This window comes from Mus caroli, chromosome 4, assembly GCF_900094665.2.
Source record: "Mus caroli chromosome 4, CAROLI_EIJ_v1.1, whole genome shotgun sequence".
In the NCBI taxonomy this organism is placed as follows: domain Eukaryota; kingdom Metazoa; phylum Chordata; class Mammalia; order Rodentia; family Muridae; genus Mus; species Mus caroli.
Window position 1 is genome coordinate 37,656,878 of NC_034573.1, and position 21,178 is coordinate 37,678,055.

Consider the following 21,178-nt stretch of genomic DNA (forward strand, 5'->3'; position numbering starts at 1 on the left):
GCTGGCCTTTGCTCACGTGCTCTGTTAGGATGCCCAGGAGCTCAGACACACCACACTCACTAGTTTTCAGAGTGTTTTATTTATACCCATGTGTATCTGTTGATTAGATAGGTTTGGAGACATTTACTGGCCTTGAATACTTCATCCATGGAAGGACCAGGTAGGGTAAGAAATAAATAAGTGGCTCCTCAGCCCCTTTTTACTGGCACAGCTGGGTAGGAAGAGGGGCGCGATTGTCCTATTGGCTCAGGGCTGCAGGACTTGTGGGAGGAAGGAGGGAGGTCCAGTGTGGAGGCTGGGCCTCCACAGTTCAGAGAGATCACTCTGAATTGAGGTTTGCCAGCGATCTCTTTGGTCCACATTCAGACTGTGTGCTTAGTCCCGGGCCTTGTGTGACTGATGGCCTGCGGCTCTTTTTATGCTGCTGCTGTTGGAGGGCCAGCTGCATGGCCCAGATGCTCAGTGGCCGCATGTAGGCCAGGGAGCGGAACACTCGTTGCTGGCAGTATGCCTCTGGGGTCTGGAAAGCCAGGCCCAGGCGTTCCCATACAGTGCGGTAACAGCCTTCAGCTGTCCGGAAACCTTCCCAAGTCAGGCCCTGTGGGGAGACGTAGAAGTCACACATAATAACTGACTCTTGGCACAATTACCTTAGCCGAGCAGATAAGACAGGAGGCCGTTCGCCCTAAAGGCAAGAACTTAAAGGCAAGAGGTGGAACACTTATTAGGGAGAAGGGCGCGCTGTGGACGGATAAGATGGCAGGCAGTAGGGTGTTCTTGGAATAAAGTTAGTGGCTGAGGAAGTTTTCTGGACCACAGTACAAATGGTGAAGGGCTGGGAAGAGAATTCATTACCTCTTGGATCATGGTGGCTGCCAGCCCATAGACCACACCCACCCAGACTTCATCAGACTGCACACTGGATCTATCAGGGACACCATGAGGGTACATCCCGTTCACGGCCCCCATGGCTCCTCCTGCAAAGGCTTGGACGTTGAGTTCAAAGATGGTTTGGAGAGCACGGACCACGTGCAGGGTAGGAAATACCTGGAGGGAGAGCAAAGGTGGAGTCTCAGACTTGCCTCCCACCTCCAGGGAAACCCAGACTTCTGGCTTTTCCAGCCTCTCACTTCAGTGTCTCCTTCTCCCAGGCCACAGGCCCTCAGGAACCACTGCCCAGCACACTGGTCAGACATGACGCTCCGGGACTGAGGATGGGAACTGCTGTCGTAGTTGTAATAGCGTCCTGGAATAGAGAAAGAGCAGAGTCAAGTTGCTTGTATCCCGCAGTTGGGTTTTAAGCTGCCCCAGCTTGCTTTTACTCACCGTTCCAGAGCAGTCTCTCATAAGCTTCTCGGCCTCGGCAGAGAATGGAAGCAAACCTCTCCTGGACATCCTGGGCCCCACACAGAATAGCCATCTGAACCATTACAGCCACTGCTGCCAGCCACAGCCCTCCGCAGTAAGCACTGGTCGGGGACAGTGGCTGGAGTGAGACCGGCCGCTCCAGCCCCTCCCACGCACAGCACTACCATCCTCACGTGCCCGGGTCCCCAAACCTGGGGCCTGTGGTGACCCATCCGTCATAGGTCTGGTCTGCGTAGCCTCCATTCTCAATGAGTCCATCTTGGTCCTTGTCAAACTTCATTTCGGACTCCATCACAGCCTAGAGAGGGATCAAGACACTGAAGACCTAGGTTCTAAGAAAGGAAGTCTGGGTTCTCCCAAGACTCTAGCCACATCCCTGGTATACTGGACACAGTTCTCATTCCTTACTAGACACACAGGCCACATGTCCTCCAGGAAGCCTTGATCCCCCGTCAGGTAATAGTCCCGATAAATTTGCAACACAAACTTCAGGTTCAGGTCCTTCCAGTCAGCAGTATCATGAATCAAATATGCGTTGACCCGGAGCCATGGCTCATCATCTGTTGGAGGGGAGGGGACCTGGTTCAGTGTGTTGGTGGACAGGATAGCAGGTATAGAGAGTGACAGACGGAATCTCACCCGGATCCCCAATGTCGTGAGGGATGACATTCCTCCTTTTCACAGGTGCCACCACTCCACTCATCAGGTACCGTCGCCGGGTCAGGTCCTCCTTCAAAGTTGCCAGAGCTGGGGGAGCAGAGACACAAGTACGTGAGGGAAAGCAGGGAATGGGCAGGCTTGGGGTGGGACTCAGTGCTGTGTGTGTGACCCCAGAGAACTAAGGAGCCAGATGCAGGCATGCTCAGGAGGAAGGGGAAGACATGTTATCTGAGAGACAATAAAAGCTCAGGAGTAGAGAAAGCCAAGACGTTACCCATATCATACTGAAGACTGAGCTCAAGTTTGGGCCACAGCATGATGAGGGCAAAGGACGCATAAAAGTGGACATCGTATGTGTTGTACATGCGGTACTCCTGGCCTGGAGGAACGAAAGAGACACTGTTGCCAGAATGCCAGCTTCTGCTCGCTAGCGCTTCAAAAGCTGGAAATGGGGCACAGTCATCTTTCCGTTTTCCCAATTCACCCCTTATCCTGTCAGTATCTCAGGAGAGGCAATGTCTATCTATCATCCTGCATTGTGTAGGACACACCTAGCTCTGACCCATGCCAATCCACTGGCACTCCATACCTTCAAGATAGCCAAATCGCCCATAGTCCTGCAGAGTAGAGTGAAGCTGACGCATACTCCCTCCCAGCCCCTCTGGTAGGGAGTCTGCGGGAACTTCCAGCCACACTGTGCCTCCATCGGCCAGGAAGTACAGTTCATTGAACAGTGCAGATTTGTACCAGGCAGGCAAGGTTCTGGGAAGCCAAGAGGAGGGGATAGAGCTTTATGAGCCTCCCAGGATAGAGGGGATTCTAGAGTGAAATAGAGACACTATGAATCCCAGCGCAGGCCGACAGACTGCTAGGGAAGCAGAGCAAGTCATATTTGGAGTGAGTGCCTGCGAAAAAAACAACAAGAGAGTACCTGTCATCCAGTACTGGGTTCTGCCAGGCTGAGATTCTGTCCTCCCAGTCTGCATAGTGGCACAGTGCATAGTGGCTCAGGGCAGGCGCCACATCACCATCTGAACCAAAGAACCGTGTATACCGCCTGGGATGGAAAGAAAGGCATAAGAACAGATGTTCTAGGCTAGTTGCCCCCGCCATGGGGTCTTTGGATCCCTGCATTTACCTGTAGTGGACTTGGCTTTTAGCTCCAAACATGATCTTAGGCATATCCCAAGCCAGTGAGAACTCCAAGCAGCACCGGCTCCGAGGTAGCAGCTTGCTGGAGATGCATACAGCCCCAGCGATGCCCTCTCCTTTCTGTGTTGGGGTGCTTTGGCCTAAGGAGCACAGAGGAATCAGCACAGGCACCCCCTTGAGCCCAAAGCCAGGGACTTCTAATTTGAAGACAAGGCCCATTCATTCTCAGGTCTTCCACCCCTGGTCCTAAGACAGGACAGAGCCTTTCTTCCCAATGCCTCCCAATCAAACCCCCATCACCAGCAGGGGAGTCCAGCTGTCCATCCTGAAGTAGGTCCTGCCACACCTGCTGCCCAGTGCCATTGGGGTCAAAGGCTGTGGTGTGGGTTACCGTGGTATCTGCCTGTTAAGAAGCCAGAGACTCTGTAAAGGCAAGTCCAAGCCCACTGAATTTTGACTAGCTCTTCAGCTCCTTAAACACTGTCACCTCCAAGTTCTAGAGGCTGAGGGCTGTGATGAGGATGGGACTCGGGAGTTCAGGAAATGGAAGACCGTTAGAGGTAAAGTAGGTTCGGGTCAGGTCATGAGGGCAGGGGCTCCCGAGGAGAGGCACAGAGCAGACTTGTCCCTCACCGTGCATCGTGCAGCCACAGCCATGGTGTAGGGGTTCGGAGGGGTTGGATGATGCAAGAGGAGCCCCTGAACAGTCGTCCCGTCCTGTTCCAGGCGGAAGGGCTCATTCCACAAGCTCCCGGCCGCATCATCTTCACCTCCTAGTCCATTCCGCATGGAGAACGTGATGGAGACGTCCAGAGTCTCGTCTCCTTCATTTTCTACATCCCACACAAAGACTCCTACAGGGAGACTGCTGTCCTGGGATGGGAGATGGGACTCAAGTCTCAGTGTATCCTTAGGAGTGGCCAGAGAGCACCTCCTCAAATTGTCCCCACTACATTCCCTTCTGTCTTCTGTGCATCTCTATGTTCCCAGGAAACCGGCCTCCCAGGAGGTCTAGATGGCTAGGACGACTTAGTCTCAGAAGCAGTGTGATGTTCACAGCTCCAGCCTCTCCCTTTCATAGGTTACACAATTTCTAGCAGCAGTGGATGTTGGGGAGGGCATGGAATGAAGCAAACAGGAGGAATCCTCACCTGGTAGTCATGAGGCAAGATAGGTGTGATCTGGCGACAGGTGAGGGTGACATTCTGGCCAGGAAGCTGATAGACCGTCCAGGCTCGGGGATAGAGGGCGTGGTAGAAAGCAAAGTAACCACACAGGCCCCAGTTCCAGCTGCGCAGGACATTTGGAAGCTCCAAGGACAGAACTTGCTGGTATACAGTCCGCCCATCTCGACGCAAGCATACTATAAACTTGATCAAGAGAGCAGACAGGCTGGAATAAGTAACCCACAAGCAACACACACTTGGTCCCCTTTGCAGCCCTGTCACTGTCACCACCACCAGCCTTAGGTTGTCTCCAGGCCTGCCTTCCAGCTCAGTGAGCCAGCACCTGACCTACTTCCTCCTCGAGCAGCCAGCTCCTAGACCTCCTCCCTTCATGCCTGATCTCAGTACCTTAATTAATCAGGCTTATGCTGTCCCTGCCTCTTAGCTTGGCAGCAGAAAATGATGTAACAAATCAGTATGTGCCAACCCCTGCCTCGCATGTTTTAGTGACTCCTGAAGCATGCAGGCTGAATGCTAAACTCGAACCTGGTCACACAAATACAAGACACTCTCCAGTCTGTGAGCACCCCTCACTTCCTCGTCACAAGTCTGCCCATCTCCATCCCGTCAGATCCCTTCATCCTTTAGGGCCTAGGTCAGATACTTCCTCTTCCTCCTCCTCTCCGACAGGGACCTTTCTGTTACATCCTATTCCTCTTCAGGATTCGTTAAATTATGTCACAGTGTTTTCATTTGCTCTCCTGGGTCTCCAATTTTCCCACTGCTCACTCTGAGGGCAGGGGTCATTTCTAGATTACTGAAGTGGACCTCACAGAGTGGGCATGTGTGCAAAGTTTCTGTAGTGTGGTCTGCTGCTTCAGTCTACTGTGGGCCCACCTCATGGTGGCAGTCTCCATTGTCCCCAAGCCTTACTTCTCCAGTATAACCTTAGGCTCCGGGGAGGAGGAATGCTGAGGGCGTACTCTCCTCCGTTACTCCAAACTACGCTAGGTGTTGTTATTGATATAAGGTTTCCTTTCCCTTTCTTCTATTTCTTTTGAGATAGGATCTTGCTTTGTAGCTCAGGCTGGCCTTGAACTGGTGATCCTTCTGCCTTAGTCCTGGGGATTACAGATGTGGGCATAGCCATAAAGTAATTTTCCATGTTGCTGGTAAAGTACCAATGGTTAGGACCACCAACAATTGTCACAGAGAGCACTGGCTACCATGCTGCTTTGAGCAGGTTACTAATGCCCTCTGGATCCTGTCTCCTCATCTATAAAATGATAATGGTACTTTGTAGGATTTTTTAAAATATAAATATCCCCAAAGCCTACCACAGTGTATTAACACAGTACACAGGCAATAGTTACTGCAGACCCATGTTTCTAAACTTGGCTTGCAATGCAGAAGAGATGAGACATGGGCCTAGGGCGGATATTGAGCACAGCCAGTAAACTTGAATTGAGAAGGATACTGTCATCAGTGGGCTTGAGATCTGCCAGTCATCTCGCCTTTGGAGGTAAGCTGGAAGCTGGGGGTATCCCTCGGGAAAGGGGGACTTGCTAACTCAGAAGGGGAGGTCATTTGAGAGCCTTGGTGAAGGGCAGGGCATACACTGACAATTAAGGCCCAGATATGAGGTAGAAATGGAAATGAAAAACCTGAAGCTTTTAGAAAAGCGAGGAAGGCTAGAGAGAAGGGTTAAAGGGGGCCCTGGGAAGACCATCAGAGGTCTGCGGCAAGGGCGCTAACCTAGGCTAAAGCGTTACTAATCTAGGGAAGGAGACTTAGCACTGTGCACCTTTTCCCACCATGGCTTTTTAGGTTTTACTTTTTCTCTTCCAGTCTTTTCAAATATTCTTAAAAAAAAGAAAAACAAACAAACAAACAAACAAAACTGAGGGCCAGCCAAGCCGGCTCCAGCCAATGAAGGCACTTGTCACCAAGCCTCACAGCCTGAGTTTAATCTCCCAAGCCCACATGGTAGAAGGGGAGAACCCACCCCTTCCTCCAGGCTGGCTTCTGATCTTTACACCCATCTCACAGCATGCAGAAGCCACAGTGAACAGTGAAGTTACGCATGAAGCTTCGAGGACAGTTTGTAGGGCCTGGTTCCCTTCCTCCCGCCCTGCAGGTCCAGGGATGGAATGCACGTTGTCAGACCTGTGTGGCTTTACCTGTTGAGCCATCTTACTGCCCACCACCTTTGTTTTGTCTTAAGTAGCCCAGGCTAGCCTTGAACTCCTGATCCTTTTGCATCTGCCTCCCAAATATTAGGATTATAAGGATGTACCACTCCATGCAGGACGAAATGTTCTTTTAGCCAGTTTAAATGATCCAGAAATTTCTAGTCTTTGGTGGGTACTGACTGAGTTAGTGCTCAGAAGATCAGTACATGAGATTTATCAGGCTGATTCTTTATTCTTTCAAGGAACATGGGTTCTGTGTTCATCTTTAACCTACTGTCCATCCTAGTACTGGGCAGGGCACACGCATCCTGAAAGCATTTACTGAACTGGACCATGTGGATGCCTAACTGCCACATCCTATGCTAGCCAAGAGTCACTCCTCTGCCTGCCCAACCCCCTTCCTTACTTGGTCTGCAATGACTGTCTGGTGCTGGTACATTCCAGGGTTGAGCTGCCAACGACAGAACTGGCCTCTCCAGCCCCGGGTGATAGTGCCTCCTCCAATGCCACCCAGGGGACAACCTAGAAAGAAAGTCAGGATGGCTGGTGTAGAACTGGAAGAAGAAAGCAAGCCCACATCTTTAAAAACTTAGGGAATGGAGCCATGCATAAACTAGGAGCCTTTTTGCCTGAAGCACAGAAGTTGGACCCTCTTTGAAAAGGGCAGCTGAGCTGAGACTCACCATAGATCTGTCTCAGGGGTAGAGAATTGAACATGTCAATGAAAGGGGTCTTCTTTTCCACGCGGGTCTTCCGGTACCACCACTTCAAGTACCTGAGGAGCAAGTGTGAGTGTAAGGTGAGTGGCTTGTTTCCTGTAAGCTACACTCACCGTCCTTTCCTTTGTCACCTCTGTGTGATCTCCAACTCAGTGTCCCAAGGATGCCGGGTTCCATGAACATTCCTAAAATCTTAGCATTCTGAAAGCTGAGGCAGAGGCATTACAAGTTTGAGGCCAGCATGGGCTACATGGTGAGACTGTCTAAGACAACACCCTAGGGCCGACCCATCACTAGTATCTCCCAAGCCGTCTTCCTCTGACTGTTCCAGTTCAAGGTCCCTTATCTTTCCGGCTGCCCAGGTACCAGTGTAGGCTGCCCTTATTTCTCTATTCTGAGAGAGAAGTGATTCTTCTAACTCCACTACCACTGCTTTAGCTCAAACCTCAGGAGCTTTTGTCTGTGTTAAGGCCAGTTGCCTTCCCGGGCTAGCTACACCCTCCTCCACACATCTCCTCATTTCCACACAAGCAGAGGCTGCCAAAAAGACTCCCTCTTTTAAAAACGATTTCATTTATGGAAGGTGAAAAATTGGAAAATATATCAGGTAGAAAGGAGACCACCTCAGCGGAAGATAACTGATGTGCACATATTCGGGACCTTTTCCTCTTAAGCACCATCCCCACTTTAGCATTTAATTTTCAGTTTTCAGATTTTGTTCTTCCAAAATACCCAGTAAATTAACTGGTCATGATGGCTCATATCTGTCAAACCAACACTTGGGGTTGAGGCTAACCTGGGCTATGTAATGAATTCCGAGACAACCGGGGCATCAAAGTGCGAACCTTTCTCAACAAAACAAAGTCAGAATATCCACAATAGTAAAGCTTTCTAACAAGTCACAGTGTTTCCCTGTTCTTGCCTTGCTCTGTAGCCAACAGGAAAATGATCAGGGCTGTGCGTCACATAGGAGTAGATGTCTGTATTCTCCCGGTTAGGACATCTGCCTCAGCCTGCCTACTAATCTTATTCCTTACCCACTCTCATTCAGGATGGGTCACTAAGCAAGTCCCGCACACTTCCACCCTTCTCCTTAACCAGTCATTTCATGCCCAGCATTCAGTCACATCTAAACAAGTCATTAGTTATGTCAGCCAAGCTTTTGTTTCCTCACGTGCGAAATAGGGATAACTTCTGCCCTAGCTACCTCAGATAATCATGGAAAGATCAAATAACCTAACAGATAAGAAAGCCATAAAGTGGAATATCTGTGCCAGGTATGACTATTGCTACACAGTGTCTTAGCTCCTAATTAGATACTGCCTTGTTATGCCAGTGTGTTCCTCACATGAGCATGACAAATTTTTAAGTTCCTTTGGTTAAGGCACAATGACCAAGACTAGGTGAATGTTCCCCACAGCTCCAAGCACAGGGCCTGCAGCCCATAATACTTGATGAATTTACATATGAATGGATGTACAAACTGTAGACATAGAAAGAGCAAGGGAAGACAGAGTGGATCTGGAGTTGAGAAAGGAAATACACTAAAAAGAATAGGACTGGCATGTCCTGGGGTGGAGCAAAAGGCACGGGAGACTAAGGATGGGGTGGGAGCAAGGCTGAAGGCCCTCTGCCAGTTTACAGGAAATAGGACAGCAATGGGAAGCCAGCAAGGATCAGAGACGAATTACAAGATACAAAAATGGGCAGAACAAAGGACGCTCTGGTAGTAAACATTTATTAAGTGAGTTGACTCTGGCAAACGGAAGAGCAATCAAAAGTGAACTCTAAGTTGAAAGTCTAATAACTATGCTGCCAGCACCCCTATGAGGCTACCCCTCGGGTGAACTCTGAGGGGTTCCCTCCTCTAGTTTGGTTGCTGGCCATTCCTGAGATATTCAGTGTTTTTCAATAGTATCAATTCCAGCTCAAAAACGACCGTTCTGAATCATCCCCTCTGCTCTCTTCTCCGTGGAGGACCTCAGCCCATTCCCAAAGCTCTGTGTGGACAAGGTTTAAGGGGCTGAGCAAGAGCTTGAAGCCTCTGTGACTCATCTCCTACTTAGTAGGCTAAGAGGCCAGGATGAATGCATACCTGTTCTTGACCTTATCCTAACCACATGTGCCTGCCTCAGTACGGTGGATCCCATTTTGACACAAAGGATTTGGGGTTAGAATTTAGCTGGAACAATATGATTGTTCTCTCTCTCTCTCTCTTTTTTTTAAAGTTCTATTTATTTAATGTAACATTGTCGCTATCTCCAGACACACCAGAAGAGGACATCAGATCTCATTAAGGATGGTTGTGAGCCACCATGTGGTTGCTGAGAATTGAACTCAGGACCTCTGGAAGAGCAGTCAGTGCTCTTAACCACTAAGCTATCTCTCCAGCCCATGATTGTTAATTCCTACTGACAACTTGGCCAGACCTAGAACCACCAAAGAGACAAGCCTGTGGACGTGCCTGTGAGGAATGAATACTTTTAGGTTAATGGAAATGGGAAGATGCGCCTTAACTGTGGGTGACTACATTCCATGGGCTGGGGTCCAGGGGTCATGAGAGAAAGGAGAAAGAGGGCCGAGTTCTAGCCTTCATTGCTCTCTGCTCCTGGCTGCGATAACCGTGTGGCTGCCACCATCACTTCTCTGCCATGACAGACAGACGGGTCGTACCCTCAAACAAACTCTTCCTGAAGTTGCTTTTCTCTGCTTTGACCGCTAGCAGCTTCCTAACTTACTTGGAGGGATGACTCTCTGAGATGGGCCACCCACAGGAGCCAAATGTCCAGGCAGCGCCAGGCCCTCTTCACTGCCTAGGGCGAGGCTTAGGTAAGTGGCCTCCCCACCACAGCTCCACGGCACTGCCCGCGGCAGAGAAGGGCTCTTTACTTTAGAAGCTTTGGGCGCTGAGTTTGATAACTTTTATGCTTCCCTCCCCAGTGCTGTGTTTATATGTGAAGTGACTCAGAATGATGCTGTCTGTCTGTTCCTGTTCCTAGGAATGCTCCTTCATCACTAGTCCTTGAGCTCAGTGGGGAATCCAGGAGCTTCTGCAGAACCTGCCCTGCAGTGTTTGTAACCTCTGGGATATGAGGGAACGCTGGACTTCCAGCCAAAGCACCGCTGGCTAAAGTTCTCCGTAGAGGTCTGGGGAGGTATCTCCATGGTACAAGGCATGTTCTCTACTACTGAGCTTCATCCCTAGCTCTCCCCTACTTGTTCCCTGAGTATGCTTTCACTGTGATGTTCAAGTGTGCCCTGAACTCTTAGGCTCAAATTATCCTCCTGTCTCAGCCTCCCAAGTAGGTGGCACTCTAGGACTCTGCCCAATCCCAACTTCGCTTTTTTTTGTATGGAAGCCATCTGTCACAGAACAGAGTGAATTTCTCACCCTCTCTTTAGGGTTGACAACAGCCAAGATCAACTATTCCAGGAATCAGAGCTTGAGGATAGAGACATAAGAATTCTGGGACTGAAGAAGCACCCACTTAAATAAGGTACACAGAACGTGTCAGCTGCCGGGGTAATGCAGCCTGGAGAGCCTCCTCTTCCAAAAAATAAAACACTGTATCAAGCACAACAGAGGCTGGAGTTCTCCTACCTTGTCACAAAGTATAGCTAATCTCAAAGGGAGCCTGGGAAAGAGGAAGTGCATGGTGGGGGTGGGGGTGGGGGACGGGCAGTTAAATAGGAAAGACTGACTTCAGGACTAAATGCTCCTTCTCTTTCCTTCCGAGAAGACAAGATGCTAGGAAACGAGGGATGAAGGAAAAACAAAATGTTCTTCAGTTTCACCCTCAAAAACTGCAGGGCTAAAGAATGCAGGGGATATGGTATACCTGACTGGAATTGAACCAGGAGCCCACCAGCTTGCCCACCTTTCCCACCTAGGCAGGGAGTCTGAATGGGGACATAGGAACCACGGCGTTCTAGGCAACGGAATCTACTCACCTCAAGCCCATACCGAGGTGCTTTACCAAATTACTGAGGGAGATGTTGTTAGCTTGAAAAGGTCTCCTCTTCTCTGCAAACTCGTGAGCCAAGCAGATCCGCCAGCCAAAAGGAGGCACCTGGTAGCCCCTAGCTTTACCCTCGTAGGAGGCCATCAGCTGCCCAGAGTCCTCTGAATTACAGTAGCTTGGCTCATCCTGGGGTCCACTGTCCTCGGGGCTCCCGCAGTCTGTAACCCGCACAGCCTCAGTGCCGCCAGTATCTTCACAATAAACTTGGGAATCTTTTTCGGCACAGCCGACCTGCTCTGAGGCCGGGACGCAGGTTACCATGTTCACTGGATCCTGGGTCCTCACGACCCCGGTGGCCTCGGTTCCCTCTGACAGGTTTCTGACGTTTCAAAACGCCGATGCCAGTTGCAGTTAGGTGCAGTCCGGGAGGGCCCGATGCTGGGGAAAGCCGTGGGACGTTGGTATCTGGGTAAAGTCAGAGAGCTCCTGCTGCTGCAGCAGCGGCTACAGCAACAAAGTCGCCGCGGGCTCTCCTTGGGTCGCGTCTCTAGATCCTAGGCGGGAAGGGTTGGGCCTTGTTGTCATTGGGCCGCGGTGATTAGCACGCCCGGCCAAAGGCCGACCAGCTCCACAGACGGGGGCGGTGCCGCGGTACCTGCCCGCAAAGCACCGCCCCTGGGACCCGCCCAGGAGCTCGCGGCGACCTTCGGCCCCGCCCCGGGCTGCGGTTCCAGGGTCTCCAGGGCTGGGTACCGGGTCCCTGCAGCCAGGATCCCCCGCGCCCACGCTCAGGTGCCACCGCAGGGAAGGTGACCCGCAGCCCCCGGACCACCCGATCCCTTTCCGGCCGGAAGCACCCCATAGGTCGGACCGGAAGGGGCGCCTCAACCCTGAGATGTGACAAAGGAAGTCCCGCCTCTGCCGCGCGACAGACTCCACGGATGCCACCGAGCTCCGAGCCGGTCTCGCAGGGGCGGGTAGGTGAGGACCTCCATGCGTAAGAGTCTGAGTTTGGAGACCCGCGGCTATGTCCTGGGCTAGGACGAGGAGCCTCGAGGGAAGCGGGGACAGAGGCAGGCCTGGGAGGCGGCGCAAGGGGCCTAACCCTGGGCTCAAGGAGGTCTGGAGCTAAAGCGACGCCCTCCCGCAGGCAGTTCGGAGTCAGTTTCCGCCACCCCATCAGCTCCTTAAACCCCAGTGCTTCCCACCCTCACTGAAACTTGAAAAAACCCACTTCTTGCCCCTCTGGGACTCAGGTCTAGACATAAGCCTAGGTCTTAAACACTCCTTCCTCCATTTCCCGGTACTGACTTCTGGCACTCTGTTTCCTTCTAGATTTGGTTCCGGAGCTGCCATGATCGAAGTGGTAGCTGAGCTGAGCAGAGGTCCTGTGTTTCTGGCGGGGGAGGCTCTGGAATGTGTGGTGACTGTCACTAATCCCCTGCCCCCGACCGCCACTTCTGCATCCAGGTGGGGATGCTGGTATTGGAGGTGGTGGCCCTTCCGGGAGGAAGCCTGGTATCGCTCGTCCTAATTAGAGCTTTGGTTGTTCAGTAACTACACTAGCATCAATCACCACCTTCTTGCTCATTGTAATGAAGGGCTTTTAAACAAATATGTGGATGGCACGACCCCTTACTCTCCTTTGCTCCTCCTCCCGGTATCACTCCTTTTTGAGCTCAGTGTACTTGATGTTGTTGTGTAATGGTTTTATTTCAGGGGTTCTGGATTCCCTGGTCACTAAGATAGTCATCTAACCTTGGTGATCTTGGTCAGACAATTTTCTAGAGAAAGCATTGGTGAAGTCAAGAACTAGGTTCTCATTCCTTCGTTTCCCTTTTCCACAGTGAGGCTCTGGCCTGGGCCAGTGCCCAGATCCACTGCCAGTTCCATGCCAGCGAGAGTCGAGTAGCACTGCCACCCCCTGACTCTAGTCAGCCGGACGTCCAGCCTGACAGCCAGACTGTCTTTCTGCCACACCGAGGTTAGAGAGAGAGAGAGAGAGAGAGAGAGAGAGAGAGAGAGCATTTGTCATGGAGGGAGGGGAAGTTATTGTCACCCCAGGGTAAAGTTAAGTTGTTCTTGTATGACATGGTCACCCACACATCAGTGGTGGAGGGGAATATGTAGCTTGATTTGGGGTTATAAGACTTACCTTATTACAACAGAAAGAATTGGCGGCTTCCCCTGCCTCCACTTGCTGTGTGACCCTGGTTGGCAATGGACAATGGAGTCATTTCATTGAAGTCTTTTTGACTTTTCATAGGTGAGAGGGGCCAGTGTATCCTTTCTACTCCACCCAAAATTCTGTTTTGTGACCTGAGGCTAGACCCTGGAGAGTCCAAATCATGTGAGTGATTGTCTCCCAACCCCAGATTGCTTTCTAAGTCTCCTGGAGGGAGGACTCTGGCGGCTTCTAGCTGCCCTGACTACTGTTTCCCAACCAGACTCCTACAGTGAAGTGCTGCCCACGGAGGGGCCGCCTTCCTTTCGGGGTCAGTCGGTCAAATATGTCTACAAATTGACCATTGGCTGCCAGCGCGTGAACTCACCCATCACCTTACTCCGGGTTCCTCTGAGAGTTCTCGTGCTGACGGGTAAGTTAGGTTCCTGAAGGGATGAGGTGGGGGTAGAGGCTTACTAAGCATATATGAGAGGACCTTCGGAGACTCCTGGTTTTAGGGACAGTGCTGAGGACGAGGGATGGAGAGGAAGCTGGGATGCAGAGCTCAGGTATAGTTCCCCTTCAGCCTTCTCAGGTTGGAGTCTAAAACCAGTTGTCTGTTCACATCTCACTCCTCCCAGCACTGTCTCTGCTTTTTCATGCCAGGTCTTCAAGATGTCCACTTCCCCCAGGATGAGGCTGTGGCGCCATCCAGTCCATTCTTAGAGGAGGACGACAGTGGGAAGAAGGACTCATGGCTGGCTGAGCTAGCTGGGGAGCGTCTCATGGCTGCCACATCCTGTCGCAGCCTCCGTAAGAATCCTTTCAGAATTGCCCTGTACTGTCTGAGAGGTCAACCACATCTCTTCAGGGGTCCACTAATATTTTGCCCCCATTACAAAGAAAAGCCTCCTTTTGGCCTCAGGGACTCAGTCCTTCATAGTCCCCAGTATAAACTTTTGGTATCTCATTCTCCTCAGATCTGTACAATATCAGCGATGGCCGAGGGAAAGTCGGGACGTTCGGTATCTTCAAATCTGTGTACAGACTCGGCGAAGACGTGGTGGGGACCTTAAACTTAGGGGAAGGAACCGTAGCTTGTCTGCAGGTGAGGAAAGAGCAGCTTTCATTGTGCTCCACCCGAGGGGCAAGGGTGACAAGGGGGCCTTTGTCAAGAGGGGTGCTTTATAGAAATGGAAAGTGGGGATCAGGGCTGCCTCTAACCTACAGTCCACATCTCCAAATGCCTGCTAGTGTACATCTCTCTTGTTGCTCCCAGTTTTCAGTAAGCTTGCAGACTGAAGAACGGGTACAGCCTGAATACCAGCGACGCCGCGGGACCGGAGTTGCCCCTTCAGTGTCCCATGTGACTCATGCCCGGCACCAGGAGTCCTGCCTACATACAACCAGAACCAGCTTCTCTCTCCCCATCCCTCTTTGCTCTACCCCTGGCTTCTGCACTGCCATTGGTGAGAACCGGAGCACTACTGGAGAAGGAAATGGGGGAAGGCAATGCTGGGCTTGGGTAGGGTGGAGTAGGCCGTGACCCCTCAAGCACCCCCAGACATACCCACATCTAGCCCAGCCCTCTGCGTTTTCTCACCTCTCCACTCCACTTCTGTTTCTTAGGTGTGCTGACCCCTAAATACTGTTCCTACCCCTGGGATGCACTGATCTCTGGCTCCCTCAGCACACTCACTTCAGGCTACTAAGTCTCGGCTATCCCAATCCTGGGTTACTAGGTAGTTAAATTGGTATCCTTAATAGCATCTCTGGTTAACACGTTAACACCGGGTTTCTTTTTTTTTTTTTTTTTTTNAGGGTTTCTCTGTGTAGCCCTGGCTGTCCTGGCACTCACTTTGTAGACCAGGCTGGCCTCGAACTCAGAAATCCGCCTGCCTCTGCCTCCTGAGTGCTGAGATTAAAGGCATGCGCCACCACGCCCGGCTAACACCGGGTTTCTTAAAAACAGTATTTGATCAAAGCTCTCTGACCTGTGCCTTCTTTTCTTTATGGACACAATCTGTTTCTGTTCTTCTAAAAAATATTTTGTTGCTTGTTTATTTTTAAGACAGGATCTCTCACTGTGTGTGTAGCTCTGGCTGGCCCGGAGTTCCTATGTGAACCAGGCTGGATTAAAACTCACAGAGATCTACCTGCTCTGCCTCCTTTTCCCGAGCGCTGGTCAGAGAATTTTCAATGCACATAATTACTTTATTTCATGTGAGTCAGGGCACCTGCATCGCCATGTGTGTTTAGGTCAGAGAACAGCTTCCTGGAGTTGGTTCTTTCTACCACAGGGGTCCTGACTCAGGTCACCTGGCTTGGTGGCAAGTCCCTTTAACCCGCTGAGTCACCGTGGTGACTCTGAGGTTTGTGTTTTGTAGTTTACTAACCACACTCTGTCACTGGCTTTTACTGCCTTGCAGCTGTTTGTCCTTTGTCTATCTGGTTTTTGATAGTAGGGATATATTTGATATGTAGTCCCCCCCAGCTGGCATCAAACTGACCTTGAACTTGTGGTCCTGCCTTCACCTCGTCCTGGGATAGGTGTGTGCCGCCAAACCTGGCCTTTTCTTGCTTGTAGTGCAGTGGTTCTCAACCTTCCTAATGCTGTGACCCTTTATTTAATACAGTTCCTCATATTGTGCTGACCCTCAACCACAAAATTATTTTTGTTTATACTTCATAACTGTAATTTTGCTACTGTCATGAATCATAATGTAAGAATCTGTGTTTTCCGATGTCATTTGACTCCCGGGGGTCACGGCCCACAGGTTGAGATGGACAGTTTTAGAGCATCTACCTCTTGTCTCTTTCTTTCAGTGTCCTTGAAGTGGCGATTACATTTCGAATTTGTAACATCCCGAGAACCAGGATTGGTACTTCTGCCGCCATTGGAGCAGCCTGAGCCTGCGACCTGGACAGGGCCTGAACAGGTGCCTGTAGACACCTTCAGCTGGGACCTCCCCATCAAAGTGCTTCCTACAAGCCCCACCCTGGTCTCATATGCTGCCCCAGGCCCTAGCACCAGCAGTATAACTATCTGAAACTGGCTCACATGCCCACCATGGCAACTAGTTTTTCCAAGAAACTGAGAGCTCAATCCCTGGACTCCGGTGGGGGCCCGCTTTCCCCACCTGGGGCCCCGTAGCACAGGCAGTGAGAAACGGGCTTTCAGCTGTAGCATTAATTTATTTCTTTGGAAGAAGTTGGCAGCTGCTAGTGGTTTCCCTGGAAGTGGCAGCAGCAGTGAGCAGTCAGCAGATGGGCAAGCCTTTAGCTGGAGTGGGGGGCAGAAGCCCCAGGAGCAGGGGTGTTAGCTGAGCCCCATTCTAAGTTGGGCCCTCCCCCTTTGCAGGGCAGCCGAGGGTCAGCTTTTTGCACCAGGGAAAATTGACAGGTTCCTGCCTCCTGTAACACTTCACACTCAGCAGGGAAGTCAATAGGATGCTGAGACCTGGAGAACCGAAGGTTGGGAGTCAGAACATTAAGAAGCCACCTTTAGCGCCTGCGCTTCCCATTTAGCCATCCTCCCACGCCCTCTTGGTGCCCCAGCGCCCCACCTAAGCTCTCTTACTCCCACACAAGGACATTTTTTAGTGTTCCCAGCAGGAATACTTTCTGCAGATCTACCTCGACTTCCCTTCTCGTTGGTGCCTTCACATCTGCAGTCTCGTGAGGCCCTTCTGTTTACTCGTGCCTCACAGAAATCTAGGGACTCCCTGGCCATCCCTTAGGCACACCAGAGGCATTCCCTCTGACCACTCCTGGCTACTCACGTGTCACAGCAGCCCACACCAACAGGATGCAGACAGGTACAATGGAAACAGTCCTTGCGGAGCCAAGATTCACCCAGAGTGAAGTATTTACCCTCGTAGTGGCAGGGAGCTAGGGAAGGATGAGAATTGAAAGCGTTGGCAGCAGTCTCTCCTGGTCTGGAGTGGGAGAGGATCCATGCATACTACCCTCCATATAGCCTTCCCATTCACAGGTTGAAGTAATGGCTATTCTAACACAGGGTTGGGCATCTACACCTTCATCCCTGCCCTCATCTTTCCCTTAAGCATCAGTCCACCTTACCTTGAGCTTGGAAGTAACACTTGCTGCTAACTCCCGGGTGCTGTAGGAACAGAGACACCACCAAGCAGATAGTCCTCCAGCCTCCGAGGATCCCCTTGGCCTGGCCAGCCCAGAGCATCCTTAGGGCCATTTCCACTGCTCAGCGCTCTCAGACCCTTCCTGGCTTCGGCTCAGACTCCTCTGGTCTTCTTACCCTCTTGCTCTTGCCTTGCTCCTTGACTCCTGAGTTTCTCTCTCCTTGGGCTCTGGTCTCATACCATGGCAGTGCCCTCTGCTCTTATGGGCTGGGAATGTTTATAAAGTGAGGACCCTGGCCCCCTGCTGAGGAGAGCTGGACAGGCTGGAACTCTGTTTCCTGAGGTGAGGGCATGAAAACAAGAGGTTCAGCTTTTAACAAGCTGTGAGAGCGGATTCCTGCCCCCACACAGCCAGGAGGAGGGAGGTGGCCGTGGAAGGGGCGCTGGACTGGGCACTTCCACAGCCAGGAGAGGGAGGGTTGAAGGCCCCAGGTGGTCCCCAGATCTCCTTGACCTGCAGAGAGGAAGCATTCCATCAACCCTCCCTCCACCACCAGCAGGGGTGTGTGTGCTGGGATCCCTGCCTGGACCGGAGGGAGGCATTTCCTGGGGATAGCTAATCCTGTGCCCCAGCCAAACCAAGGCGCTGCACAAGGGTGCAACTGCCAAAGTCTCCAGGAGAGCAGGCAGGCATCTGGAATGGAGACTGTGTTTCCTTCAGATACCAGGGCAGGGTGTCCCTGAGACATCTGAAAGATGGCAGCCCTCAGCATTGTGAGGTGGGGGGTTCATCCAAAAGCACCCCAAAGATAAACTTCGCATCTCACCCCAAGTGGACAGCAGATGCAAGCTTGTCCCGTTCCTGGCCATGCTTCAGCCCCGCCCCCTTAAGGAGAAGCATCTCCAAATACCCCAACAGAAGTCACCCCACTTTCACAGAGATGCCCCCTCTTTCCTCATGATGAGACAAAGCCTTCTAAGGTCTGCATTTCTGCAGACTCCAGAGGAGTGCTGGGATTCACATGGTGACTGCTCACTGGCTGTCTGACCTTGCACAGGTCACTTCACCTGCCACCCTGCTCCTTGTCTGTCTATTGAGAGTAGAAATGCCAGCTCATGGGCGACAGCACATGGTCTGTTCTTAGCGCCACCTTTGGCCCATGGCCCTCAGAAAATCACCACTGCTTGAGGCTAAAGCACAAAGACAAATGATGTCCTTCTCTCTGGACAACAGCAAGTAGCCGTGCCCAGCTGAAGGCTTCTGCTGTGGACTCTCCAGTCCAACTTTCGCCTTTCACATGTATGCGCCAAGGTGTCCCTGCTGCCTCCTAAGACCTGTGCTGGCCTGGGAGCATTTTGGTTTTCGTCCTTGACATCTAGGTTGAAGGGTGATGCTGATCAAGCTGCTTTTCCCACTTCCATACCTTGGAAAGCGGGATCATGCCTTATCTCCCTCCTCCCCCCCACCCTCTGCTTTCTCTTACTTGGATTCTGACTTTCCCCTCATCCCCTCATGTGGACTTCAAGACGCCTTTGTGACCCTGGTCAAACGCCTTTTGTTCTCCTGCCTTTCGGAGGCCCCTCGGTCCAGTGCTTCCCTTCCTGTTCCTAGGACATTTGTTGTGGTTTGCGTTCAGGCCTGCAGTCCCCTTCACCCCTCGCTTTGCTCCCCGTCACAGCTACCACGGCAGACACAGCTCACACCTGGCGCGCATACACATAGCTCCCGCCTGTCACCTCTTCCTTCAGCAGCTACTGTCAGTACACCTCCAACTCCTTAGCTGCCTTCAGATACCTTTTGCCTTGGCCGGGGATGTAGTTCAGTGATAGTGTTGACTTATCCTTTCAGTGTCCCAGGTCTCACCACAAACACCCCCTCCCCCCAAAAAAAAACTGAGTGGAAGAAAACAGGATTTCTTTTCGGATGGATATCTAGGTAAAAGCAAAGGAGAACTTAGCAGGGACCCCCAGGTAGGCTCTGTGGGGGCGTGGAGGGGAGAGCTTGACCTTCACTCCTGGCTGTCTTGGCTGCGGAAGGGGTCAGACAGGATCAAGCTTAGAAGTCGGCTTAGTAGTCAGCTCTTACCACTGCCTTTGGGGGATCAACCTGAAGGCTGAGCGTAGAGCCTTCTCTGCAGTAGCTAGAGACAATGCCAGTGAGGCTAGAGGTCCCGGAGGTAGAGGAGGTGCTGGAAATGAGACTGGGTGGACATTACTGAGCCACATCAAACTGCAAAGTGAGGACCAGTCTCCTGAAGAGCAAGTGAAGGCCTGTGGCTGTGGGGACTTCTGGAAGGAGGCAGAGGCTGAGCAGAATTCCTTTCTGAGGTTATAGGGCAGTGGGGACCTGGCTGGTGGCCTGGGCAGTGATGTGTGTAGGGGCATCAGTGGTTAGAGCCCAGCCCACTGAGTCCCAGAGGGGTAGCCTTTGGGGTAAGGGGCAGGACAGATTCGGGGTCAGGGTTGGCACAGGCCACCTATGCAGGAACAAGGAAAACATCCGCCAGAGCTGGGCCAGGCTGTGTTCCAGCAGCGCAGGCAGGTGCGCAGTGGGAGGAAGTGAGCTTATTCCGGGACTGAGTCACCCCAACCCTTGCTTTGCCCAAATGGGACAGAGCGTTTGGAGATGATGGCTCAGGGAGATGGGGGACTAGAGCCTGGAGAGGGGAAGGTCCTGAACGAACCCAAAGGAGTCCTGGAAGGGGCTACTTTCTGCCCAGCAAAGCCCATAAATTCATAGCTTGTGGCTGAACAGACACAGTGAGGCAGGTTGGAGCTGGGAAACTCGAGGGGAAGGGCAGAGGAAAGGCCCTACTGAGTCTTCCTAGAATGGAGCATCCCAGAAAGCAAAGGCAGGAGGAGACGAGGCCCAAGCTGTTAAGGCACCATCCATGCAAGTCATGAGGTGTGCTAGGCCAGCTAGGACTGTCCGGGGCCTGTGGAAAGGAAGGGGCTCCAGGGAGCATCAAGGGTTAAAGTATTTGGATCGTGGCAGTAGCTCCTGGCTCTAAAGAAGCTTTCTGTACTGGAGTGGTTGTTTGGAATTCTCAGGTAAACTGGAACCACGTTGGCCTGTGACCATAAAGATAGTGAATGGTGTAAGAAGGTTCTTTGTGTCTCCCATGGAACCCAGCCTGCCATCCAGTACCCCACTCCCAGGCCCCGAAAGGAAGGCTGATAGGGCTGTTTCCATATAACCATCCCAACACACAAACAGGAGGGGTGCCCCTAGTGTGATGACCAGCTTGGGCTACAGAGTGAGACCCTATTTTAAAAACAATTTGTTCTTACTGAATCTTAAAATCTTGAATAAAGATTGAAAATCAATGTTAAGTGTCTAATTTAAAACCCAAACTTAGGTCACTAAGATTAGTTTTATGGGGGCTGGGAAGATGACAGGGTTTAAGAGCACTTGACTCCCAGCAGTACCCCTGGAACAACGCGTGGTTGTCCCTAACCATCCATCCAGCACCAGGGCATCTGACACCCTTTTCTGATGTGGGGCACCCAGCACACACAGGGTGTACATAGATACACGGATGTAAACACTTAGACACATGAGTAAACCTTGAGACATTTTAAAAGATTGGTCATGTGGCCAAACACAGTGGCTCACACCTATAATCTCAGCACAGGGGATGGGAGGCTGAGGTGGGAAGCTCATCTGGAGCCAATCAGAGCAAGGGAGAGAGCTG

General features: G+C 51.7%; 3 protein-coding genes across 6 annotated transcripts; 1 reads left to right on the forward strand and 2 right to left on the reverse strand.

Annotated features, from left to right (window-relative positions):
* Nucleotides 1-60: 60 nt before the first annotated feature.
* Nucleotides 61-12,056, reverse strand: Gba2 (glucosylceramidase beta 2). The gene is made up of 17 exons (XM_021160295.2): nucleotides 11,209-12,056; nucleotides 7,222-7,313; nucleotides 6,945-7,060; nucleotides 4,332-4,550; nucleotides 3,814-4,053; nucleotides 3,481-3,583; nucleotides 3,167-3,320; nucleotides 2,960-3,085; nucleotides 2,618-2,790; nucleotides 2,303-2,407; nucleotides 2,008-2,115; nucleotides 1,777-1,928; nucleotides 1,560-1,666; nucleotides 1,327-1,469; nucleotides 1,131-1,246; nucleotides 856-1,047; nucleotides 61-598 (listed from the first exon to the last, which is right to left on the reverse strand). Exons 1-17 carry the CDS (start codon nucleotides 11,538-11,540, stop codon nucleotides 320-322), a joined length of 2,757 nt encoding a protein of 918 aa, XP_021015954.1. The 5' UTR covers nucleotides 11,541-12,056; the 3' UTR covers nucleotides 61-319.
* On the forward strand, nucleotides 11,933-20,810 carry Rgp1 (RGP1 homolog, RAB6A GEF complex partner 1). 4 transcript variants are annotated; one of them, XM_029476495.1, is made up of 10 exons: nucleotides 12,067-12,200; nucleotides 12,555-12,689; nucleotides 13,067-13,203; nucleotides 13,486-13,569; nucleotides 13,667-13,816; nucleotides 13,902-13,952; nucleotides 14,050-14,196; nucleotides 14,364-14,491; nucleotides 14,663-14,852; nucleotides 16,210-20,810. In XM_029476495.1, the coding sequence occupies exons 2-10, from the start codon at nucleotides 12,574-12,576 to the stop codon at nucleotides 16,431-16,433; spliced, it is 1,227 nt and encodes a 408-aa protein (XP_029332355.1). In that variant the 5' UTR covers nucleotides 12,067-12,200; nucleotides 12,555-12,573; the 3' UTR covers nucleotides 16,434-20,810. The 4 variants fall into 4 exon arrangements, with proteins under 4 accessions (XP_021015955.1, XP_029332355.1, XP_029332354.1 ...); XM_029476494.1 differs by having other exon boundaries at nucleotides 12,067-12,196; XM_021160296.2 differs by lacking the exon at nucleotides 13,902-13,952 and having other exon boundaries at nucleotides 11,933-12,196.
* Nucleotides 16,663-17,615, reverse strand: Msmp (microseminoprotein, prostate associated). The gene is made up of 3 exons (XM_021160301.2): nucleotides 17,467-17,615; nucleotides 17,166-17,274; nucleotides 16,663-16,843 (listed from the first exon to the last, which is right to left on the reverse strand). Exons 1-3 carry the CDS (start codon nucleotides 17,594-17,596, stop codon nucleotides 16,663-16,665), a joined length of 420 nt encoding a protein of 139 aa, XP_021015960.1. The 5' UTR covers nucleotides 17,597-17,615.
* Nucleotides 20,811-21,178: the final 368 nt, after the last annotated feature.

Excerpts from the sequence above, each read along its gene's own strand:
- Gba2 (XM_021160295.2), bottom strand. The coding sequence starts at position 11,540 with ATGGTAACCTGCGTCCCGGCCTCAGAGCAGGTCGGCTGTGCCGAAAAA. Across the intron at positions 1,247-1,326 it reads TGAGAGACTGCTCTGGAACG|GACGCTATTACAACTACGAC; the intron begins GTGAGTAAAAGC and ends TCTCTATTCCAG. Across the intron at positions 599-855 it reads CAGCCACCATGATCCAAGAG|GGCCTGACTTGGGAAGGTTT; the intron begins GTAATGAATTCT and ends GTCTCCCCACAG.
- Rgp1 (XM_029476495.1), top strand. The coding sequence starts at position 12,574 with ATGATCGAAGTGGTAGCTGAGCTGAGCAGAGGTCCTGTGTTTCTGGCG. Across the intron at positions 14,197-14,363 it reads CACATCCTGTCGCAGCCTCC|ATCTGTACAATATCAGCGAT; the intron begins GTAAGAATCCTT and ends CATTCTCCTCAG. Across the intron at positions 14,492-14,662 it reads GAACCGTAGCTTGTCTGCAG|TTTTCAGTAAGCTTGCAGAC; the intron begins GTGAGGAAAGAG and ends TGTTGCTCCCAG.
- Msmp (XM_021160301.2), bottom strand. The coding sequence starts at position 17,596 with ATGGCCCTAAGGATGCTCTGGGCTGGCCAGGCCAAGGGGATCCTCGGA. Across the intron at positions 17,275-17,466 it reads GTGTTACTTCCAAGCTCAAG|CTCCCTGCCACTACGAGGGT; the intron begins GTAAGGTGGACT and ends ATCCTTCCCTAG. Across the intron at positions 16,844-17,165 it reads GGTGTGGGCTGCTGTGACAC|GTCTCAGCATCCTATTGACT; the intron begins GTGAGTAGCCAG and ends TCGGTTCTCCAG.